This window comes from Cebus imitator, unplaced genomic scaffold (assembly GCF_001604975.1).
Source record: "Cebus imitator isolate Cc_AM_T3 unplaced genomic scaffold, Cebus_imitator-1.0 Scaffold201, whole genome shotgun sequence".
Lineage (NCBI taxonomy): Eukaryota > Metazoa > Chordata > Mammalia > Primates > Cebidae > Cebus > Cebus imitator.
In genome coordinates, this window is record NW_016107516.1 from 1,401,373 (window position 1) to 1,411,050 (window position 9,678).

Genomic DNA, 9,678 nt, shown 5'->3' on the forward strand with positions numbered 1-9,678 from the left:
TCTCTCTTTTCTGTTCTTTTGTTGGTACAGAGACTAAAATTCTGACCTTCCAAGGAGGTTAATTTACTCAGTCAGTAAATCTGGAGAGCTCTGCATGCAGTATTTTTATTTTACATATTTATTTATTAGGCCCCTTCTGGTTCCAAACAGGATTTGGCACACTGTGCTTGATTTTCCGCTTCCTTCCAGCTCTGCAGGAAGCAACAAAAGCCCCACTAAGACCTCAAAAGGAGAAATCCTCTTGACCCAGTTTCATGATTTTTTTCAACAATGTCATTTATTGAAGGCCTTCTTCTAGCAACCCCAGTGTCCATGGGGGAGAAGCATAGCCAGAGAATAGCGTATAAACAACTCAATCTGTTACAGGACAGGGGTCCCAGTCCAGACCCCAAGAAAGGGTTATTGGACCTCACACAAGAAAGAATTCAGGGCAAATCCACAGTGCAAAGTGAAATCAAGTTTATTAAGAAAGTAAAGGAATAAAAGAATAGCTACTCCATAGACAGAGCAGCCCCGAGGGCTGCTTGTTGCCCATTTTTGTGGTTATTTTTTGATGATATGCTAAACAAGGGGTAGATTACACATGGCTCTCCTTTATAGACCATATAGGGTGACTTCCTGATGTTGCCATGGCATTTGTAAACTGCCATGGTGCTGGTGGGAGTGTAGCAGTGAGGATGACCAGAAATCACTCTCATCACCATTTTTATTTAGGTGGTTTTTGGCTGGCCCCTTTACTGCGAGCTGTTTTATCTACATGGTCTTTATGGCCTGTATTTTGTGCTGACCTCCTGTCTCATCCTGTGACTTAGAATGCCTTAACTGTCTGGGAATGCAACCCAGTAGATTTTGGCCTAATTTTACCCAGCTCCTATTTAAGATGGAGTTGCTTTGGTTTAAACATCTCTGACAAATCCACTTTTCTCCCTACTCCTCTCCTCCCGCAATGTAAGATGAACCTTCTGCAGAGACTCTGGTGCCCTAGGAAGTGTAAAGCTGCAGAAATCCATACACAACAAACTCACAGAGGTCTCAGTATAAATGCCATTCCAACTATACTGTGTGGTTAAGGGACTCCAGAAACCGAGCAAGCACGTAATGCATTTAGTGCTTGAGCCTCCAAGCAGAATCTTTACTCATGTTTCTAAAAGCACATTCTCTATATGTGAGTCACAACATTAAGAAAGGTATGATTACTAAGTCGATAATCTGAATTTCTATAGATTTGCGAGGCTTCGGTCTTTTAAGATGTGATATCATGATGTGTAAAGAGTGTAGAATTTACCATTACTCCAACTTTTAAGTCTGCAACTTACTAGCTATGTTGACCCTATTCTTTTCAATTAACCTGCCTGAAAAATCTCTCACCCATAAAATGAAAATAAGGATACAAGCAGCTCTATCTTCATCTATCTCCATTTAACATTGCCATTACACCTGTCACCACTTTTTGTGTGCTAATCTCTGTGCCAAGCACTTCACCTTCATTCCCTAGTTTTACCCTTGCAAGAATCCCATGATCTAAATACTGTGACTATTGTCATGCTGCAGGAGAGAGAACTGATGCCATTGGAGATTAAGTAACTTTCATCACTGAGCTAGCGTCAGCTCTAGGAGTCAGTATCCTGGGATAATCTGAATCCCTAAATCTACCTTCTTATCTTATGCTCCTTTTGAAAATATAATGTGAATTATTATTAGTTCTGAACCTAAAGGCCTAGCATTTGAAGCAAAGGAAGATACTCTTAAAACCACAGAATTTTGGACCTGAAAGGAATCTGGGGCTCTTCCTTCACCCAAATTCTCAATGCAGTACAAGTATCCGAAATGGAAATAGAAGGCACACACTTTCATAAGGACTTAAAACTCAATTCAGCCTTAGGACCACCCCCCACTGAGAAAGGGCTCTGAGCTTCACTGAACAATGGCTTATCACAGGGGGCACTAAAACACCAACTTCTGATCCAAGATCATCACTCTAGATGACAATAATTGAAAAGATTTATGATGGCTGGGCACAGTTGCTGACACCTGTAATCCCAGCACTTTGGGAGGCCGACGTGGGCAGATCATGATGTCAAGAGATGGAGACCATCTTGGCCAACATGATGAAATCCCGTCTCTATTAAAAATACAAAACTTAGCTGGATGTGGTGGCACACACCTGTACTCCCAGCTACTTGGGAGGCTGAGGCAGGAGAATCACTTGAACCTGGAAGGTGGAGGTTGTAATGAGCTGAGATCGTGCCACTGCACTCCAGCCTGGCGACAGAGTAAGACTCTGTCTCAANAAAAAAAAAAAAAAAAAAAAAAAAAAGAAAAGAAAAGAAAGAAAGAAACAAATGATTTACACTAAGAGCTTTTTAAAAATTCTTTAGATGCTTTTCTTTTTTCTTTTTAAGCTAGAACTTCTTTAGGAGTTTATTTTTTATTTTAACAGTAGTAAATATATTCCAAGTTATAAATTCAAGACTTCAGTTCCCAAACCTTTGAATTAGGTTTCTAAATTTTATTTTTCTATTTAAAAACTAGCAAATTTTTGCCATCACTTTTAAGAAGGCTTTGAATAATGTTTGATCTTGCTTACAAACCCAGTAATTAATCAACCTCATCATTTCACATAGGCATTATACATTTAATACATTTTTTCAACTATTTGAAATTAAACAAACAAAATCTTTCTGAGTACTTAAATATCTCTAAGTTTAATAAGTTAATCTGACAAATACAGTGAATCTAATGTTTTCTTAGATGTTCCAAAAACTGCATACATTTAGTAAGATTTCAACTTAGCCACACATCTAAACTGATGACCTAATTACACGTTCTAATTTGGAGTTTCAAGTTGTCATTTTATTAGGCCAAATTCTCTTAAGCTTCACAATAATATAAATTATACATATATGTGTGTGTATATATATAAATATATATACCTATATACAAACATATATATATATGTATATATATACACACACACATACAATTACTATTACTATAGTACTATGATTTTGAGTCTTTGGAAACTTTTTCTTCTTAATTCTAAATCTTCCAGGGCTAGTGATCTATCCCAGTAAACTCAGGTTGCCCACCCTATAAAGCAGACAGTTATCATCCAGTTCATGGATGTTACTTAAAACCAGAGATTTGAGCCAGTCATGAGTCTGGCAGTCACAGACATCCTCAGAGATTCTTCTCACCATCCCTAGGTAGAGTGTCTTTTTATAACCACTACCTTATGGGTTTCAAATTTGAAAGGGAAAGCTGACATTAACTCAATTTTTTTTCACTCATAAGCTCTTGTAATACTCCTGTAAGTTGATTACTTAACTTTTATATTTCTTTGATTCTTAAGAAATGTACAAATATTATACATCTAAAGTCTTTTGAACGAGACAGGGTCCTAAGATATGTAAATGTATTTCCCATCTAATGTAAGGGTTTTATGGGCTCTTATATTATTAATTACCATTATAGGAATATATATCTTTTATGGATATTCAGAGATACATATAATTACAATTCGGATGTCCCATGGCTGTGCCTGACTTGTGGTCACCACTCATAAGATCATTCTGCTAATAATTACAGTTGATTTGAAGGATTAAAGTGGAATAGTGTACTACTTAAAGGCACGAGCAAGACAAAATGAGTTTGATTCTAGGTTACTCCATTTACTAACTGTGTGACCATAAGCTAATTACTTAACCACTCTGGGCTTCAGTTTTCTCATTTGTAAAATGAAAATAATAAGTGTATTTTTGTTTAAGACTATTGTGAAGGGTACATTCAATACTAAAGGTAATGATGGCCCAGGACCTAGTACAAAGCAAGTACTCAATAAAAGCTACTTATTAGTAGTCCCTAGGGTCAGTTATTCTGGTCCTATAGAGAACTTTGCCATAAAGGAAGAGTTAACAGAAAGAGATTTAGTAAATACACCAGAATTAAAACCCAGGCAAAGAGAAATTAAAAAAAAAAAAAAAAATTACAGTTCTGTGATTAAACCAGTATCCAAATGGGAATTTTCCTTCAAGTGTGCTGAGTGGTTGGTGGGTTTACACAGGCTAGTTTCAGCTGACCAGACCCTGAAGCCAGCCTAGTCTTCAAGCAGCACTCATTTGGTTCAGGGTATAATCACCTTTCCCTGAGACAGAAGCCCCAAAGAGTGGGAAATGCATACTAATTTGGGCACACCAGTTAAGAGAAGCAAACACATTCATAGCTTGTAAAGTTTTTACTTAGTGGGAAGCTAAAGTGACAGAAAAACAATTTGTCTAAAATAAGAGTCTGGGTCAGTTTCACAGCTCTTGTTACATCTTTTGGAAGTTATTTCCCTCAGTGTCATGAGCTGGGACATTGCAACTTAATGGGAAGGTCTGTGGGAAGATGAATCATTACTTAGGGGAAATGACCTTCTCTTAGTTGTGTCTGGGACAGAGAGTCTGAGATCCCATCCCTCTCCAATCAGGACTGCATTCAGTGGTGCACATAGGTAAACAAACCAAAATAGACCTCACCTAAAATAGCTCATTCCAGGACACCCTACAGCTCAGTGTGAGGCCAGGAAGGCTGGTCTGGTTTGCATGCTGGCTAGGGGGCCAGCGCTGGTCTGGCATGCCTCCTAAGGAAGCAGGAGAAGTACCAGAGACTGTCGTGTTTGTGATCCAACGGCAGTCACTGTTCCCTTTCCTAAGAAACCCTGGACAGTCTCAGAGACTCCTCTCTCCCCCTCTGTGCCAGACACATTCCTCTCCCTGTCCTCAGTAGAGATTTTAGTTTTTCTTTCCCTTTAAAAAACAACAAGCAGAGGAAGTGAATGTAATGTCACAGCAAGCAATATTTGGCGAGCCTTGCAACAGGCGTCCATTCAGAGGTTGTTTCATCAAACTATCATTTTCTCTCATTCACCCAAACCACTATTCCCTCAAGATGCCTTTTTCTTTGTAGTTGAAAACTCTCATGTTCACTCCTGATGCTAGAAGGGGCCTAGGGAGCAAAGCCATGAATAAAATTAACTGGCTCTCGGCTCTTTGAATGTACTAACACCCTGTGGTCACCTGCACTGAAGGCAAAAAGCGAAACTCCAGTGAAGATGGAAGCTGAGACAACTGTATACAGTTGCCTCTTAGATGCATACTCTCGCTCTTTTATACCCTCTTGCAGACACTGATAGCACCAGCCAAAGTATCAATGTCTCTGAGGGTGTTAGATCAGGGAAACCACTGGACCAGGAGTCAGAGAAGTGTCTGTATTTTGGTAATGTCTCTTAGATTTACTAGTTGGGCAAGTTATTGACTTCTCTAAGCCTTGTTTTGTTATCTGCATAATGGGGAAAATAACCCGCAGCCTCACTGACCTCTAATGAAGAACCGTATTGCATTGGTGAAAGTGAGCTATAAAATGATACACAAACCTAAGGACTGAATAGGTTATTTTACAGTGCTGTGATGGATAATGTCAATGTCTGTTAATAGAAAGTTCTACATCTAGAAGCCTGCAAATTAAGACATAATCTTCTATATCCATGTCATCATGTGGATAACTCGCATTGATAGGTTTAGAGTTTAATTCTTGCCTGTGAATAACATACTGTTATTTTTGAGTTTAGAAGTCAGGAAAAACTGAGACTTTGGTGAATTGAGCGACATGCTCAACACCACCCAAAAAGACAAAAGCTTTTTCTACTACTCTACTGTGTTGGAACTGTAAAAGCAGAAATCAAGTTTACTATATATTCTAAAATCCTATGGTTCTGGGATTAATACCATTCCACTTCATAGAAGTACTTTGTTAGCATTGGCTCTTATTAATAGTAGGGTACATTTTAGAAATTGCATTTGCCTCTGGAAGAACCTGAGGTGACTGAGGAAGGTACATAGTGTTTTGTTTTTCCAGGAATCCTCTTTGAACCTTTAAATCACTTTCCGATTTTTCTTTTTTCTGTCACTGTAATCTACTTAAAATTCAGTTTTATTTTTCTACTCTATTTCCTATCCATATATTCATTTCTTAACCCCTCTAAGCTCTACCAGGAACTCTTCTAAGACCAGCTCTCTTCAGTTATCTTCTGAGTTTCTCATTTCTGTTGCTACAGTTTAATGTACAATTTTGGCCCGTCTTCATTGCATCTGAGAGCTTTGCCTCTCCTCAACTGACCTCATTAGTCATGGTGACCACAGACTCATGCTTGACACGTCATGCAAATAGCAAAGCAGAAAGACTGAAGTGACAACAGAAAAAATACAGGAGTGTGGTAATGCAGTTTCATGGCTTTGAGAAGCTATGGGACAATTCTAAGGGTCAGTGTTTTGTTTTGTTTTGTTTTTCTGGCCACAGAAAAAAACTGATAGCCCAAGTCATTCTGGTTTTCTACACTGGTTTCTATTGTTTAAATTAGTAAGCAGTAATGGTGTCCTTCTGCCTTTTTTCCAGGTTCCGGTGGAGGAGGCGGTTGCTGGTGATTTCTGCTCCTAACGATGAAGACTGGGCCTATTCACAGCAGCTCTCTGCCCTCAGTGGTCAGGCATGCAATTTTGGTGAGTGGGAAGCCATCTCATTACTGCTTTCCCATACCACTCTCCTCCCAGTCAATTCTAAAACAGAACATAGAACCTGAGATCATGAAAATGATTCCCAGTTCAGACTGTAGGTTTCCAGACATATACTCTATTATATTGAGTATAACGTTGCTTTCAGACTGGAGCTTTAGTTGACTGTGGACTTTTTAAATTTCCTTCAATATTCTCTCCTCTTCAGTTCTTCTTTGTTCATGTGTTTGAAAATATCTTCTGATTTACTTTTAATGATCTGTATTATTTGTCTTCTGCTTTTTTTTGTTTTGTCTCACTTAGGTATTATCATTCACTTAGGTAATACTTGAATATCTACTTATATACCATCATTGGATACTCCATAGATTAAATGTCTTTTTAAAATAGGAATGGCTCTGGGAATTAATATATTAATTGAAGCAGGCTATATTGCCCTTCTCTTAAAAAGGATTTTTATCTTCAAACTCAGAAGATGTAGTGAAAGAATTTTTTTTTTTATCATTAGGAGAAATACCCAATGTAGATTGATGGGGTGATGGATGCAGCAAACCACCATGGCATGTCTATACCTATGTAACAAACTTGTACATTTTGTACATGTACCCCAGAACTTAAAGTACATTTTAAAAAACGTTAAATAAAAGGATTTTTATCTGTAGCTGAGCACTAAGAAAGTAGCAAGATCTCTTAAATACAACCTTATTTTTAAAACAAGCAGGCCAGAGGAAAACATAGTTTATTTTTTTTTTTGTAGTGAATCGCTCAGTATTTTGAAAACTAATATATGCTTACCAAACATTTTTATTCTAGTGTCCTAAAAGAGCTAATATCATTTTGGATCTGGATATATAGGCAGTAGTAAAATGAATAGTTAATGTTCACTGATGAATCAAGAGATGACGATTTCAAAAGTAGAAGTCATAAGTGAAATCTCATGTGAGATATGCCTCTGCAGAAGGAGAATTTTGAGAGATTCACTGGGCAGGGGCAAGGGCAGGGGGAAGTGGCTAAGGACAACAGATTAAAAAATTCTCCATGGAACACTGATGAATCATCATTATTTTGATGCTCTACTAGGAGGAAGAATCATCTATTAGTTAGAAAATACCCTTGATTTTTTTTAAAAAGGGCAGAAGTATAAGTTTTGAAAAGCATTAACACAGTCAAGGTCCTTCTTATGACCCAGTATGTGTAAATTATAAGTACATTTTAATTTTAAGATATGAAATAACTCAAGGAAGGCCAAAACCAAGCTCATAATGGTAAAAACAATAGAAAATTCATTAATTTTTGTTTATACTCCTATTATCAAGGTTAATAATTTAAGACTTTATATTAACATACAGATTTGATTGTGTCAGTATTCTTAAGCATACTTTAAATTATTTATAGGCACCAACGTTGCCAGTTAAGACAGAAGTTCTTACAACAGTTAAGAAACTTTACAAGAAAAATATAAATAAAGCCAAGGTTGTTAATTTTCCAAAGATGTTTTTGCAGCAGCTATTTGGTGGTACTTTATTTTTAAATCTCTGCACACAGAGCCTACGTCACATTGGTGAAAGCAGACCGTTTTGTAATATACCTGAAATGTGAACAAGTCAGATTCATATATATTAATTAATGAATAATTAAATTCATGATCTTCCCTTTTGAAAACGTGACTAACTGATATGTAGAACAGAATATTTCACTTCTCTGGTAAAAGAGTAAAGGTGAAAAAAAAATCTTTTGAATAGCATTTTGCCTGGATTTTAGCTTCTCCTTAGAAGAGCTCTCCCATGGCAGTGTTCAATTTTCTCTCCTGGACAATAAACAGCACCAACCACCTTATAATTAGTTCCAAGTTATTGCCCTGACGAGGCTGGGATTTTATTTGAAACTAGGAAAGCTTGATATGACGGCTTGACAGTCCCTTTGTCCTCCTATTTTCTTTCTCTGGAATCTCTTCATGCGCACTTCGTCTTCAAAAGAATTCCAAGAAGCTACCAAGGCATGCTGTCCTGAAACTTTAAGCAGAGGATATGAAGGCAAGCTGTGCTTGCCTAAATGTTTTTTCCTTGAATCCTCTAATTTAGTGATTAAAAACCTATCCTTTAAGCCAACAGTTTTGTGTGAGGAAGCGAACAATTTATTTAACCATCACAATTGATCAAATCTGTATTCTCTCTGAAAGTTATCTATAAAAGCTGCTATAAATTCAGAACACTAGCTTAGATCAGCTCAGATATTTTAATGTTCCAATGGCTTCATTTTTTTTTTTTTTTGTAATTTAGTAGAATGAGAATCACAGTTGGTCTTCTTCAAGGTTTTAAAAAGTATATACTTCCTTATGGTAAAAATTTAAAATAGATCATTCTTCTCAATCAGGTTATGATCTATATTCTTTTTAAATTTAAGAGATTTTTAATTGTCAGATATTGGGTCTTTGAAGTAAAAGATGACTTCTAATCCTTTCCTCTAATTCTATGATTTTCTTTTTTCTCTCAGGTCTGCGCCACATAACCATTCTGAAGCTTTTAGGCGTTGGAGAGGAAGTTGGGGGTGTGTTAGAACTGTTCCCAATTAATGGTAATGTGTTGTTTTCTTGAAACAGTATGAACTAGTGTTAAGTTCAGTTAAATTACATTATGTTATATGCCAGCAGGGGTGTAGCTCTAAGTGAACAAAGTTCATTGAATCTTTCTCCCACCTCATGCATTTGTGCATGTGTGCACGTTGTGTGCATGGGATACATAGGGGAAGAGGTGTGGAGTACAAGAAATAATATTATTTTTTAATATAAAACCATTCAAAATAACAGTAAAGATATCCATTTTTCTTAACTAAAATAATGCTTTTGGGGTCCATATAGTCCCTTATAGTTTACAAAGCATTTTCTTCTATTTTATATAATTTAATTCTCACAATAGTTTTATGAGGCACATAGGTCCTAGCTCATTGATTCTCTTTCAACAGATAAGGACATACACTTAAAGGCTCAGAGAAGCTGAAAGAAAATGACTATTAGGCTGGGCATGGTGGCTCATGCCTGTAATCCCAGCACTTTGGGAGGCCAAGGCAGGTGGAACACTTGAGGTCAGGAGTTCAAGGCCAGCCTGGCCAACATGGTGAAACCCCATCTCTA

The 9,678-nt window shown here is 37.1% G+C and overlaps 1 protein-coding gene across 1 annotated transcript in view; it reads left to right on the plus strand.

Annotated features, from left to right (window-relative positions):
* Positions 1 to 9,678, plus strand: part of CCDC80 (coiled-coil domain containing 80) — a 35,619-nt gene that overhangs the window by 24,622 nt on the left and 1,319 nt on the right. Inside the window, 2 exon segments of the mRNA XM_017547774.2 lie at positions 6,433 to 6,536; positions 9,042 to 9,122. Coding sequence (XP_017403263.1) covers positions 6,433 to 6,536; positions 9,042 to 9,122 — 185 coding nt within the window.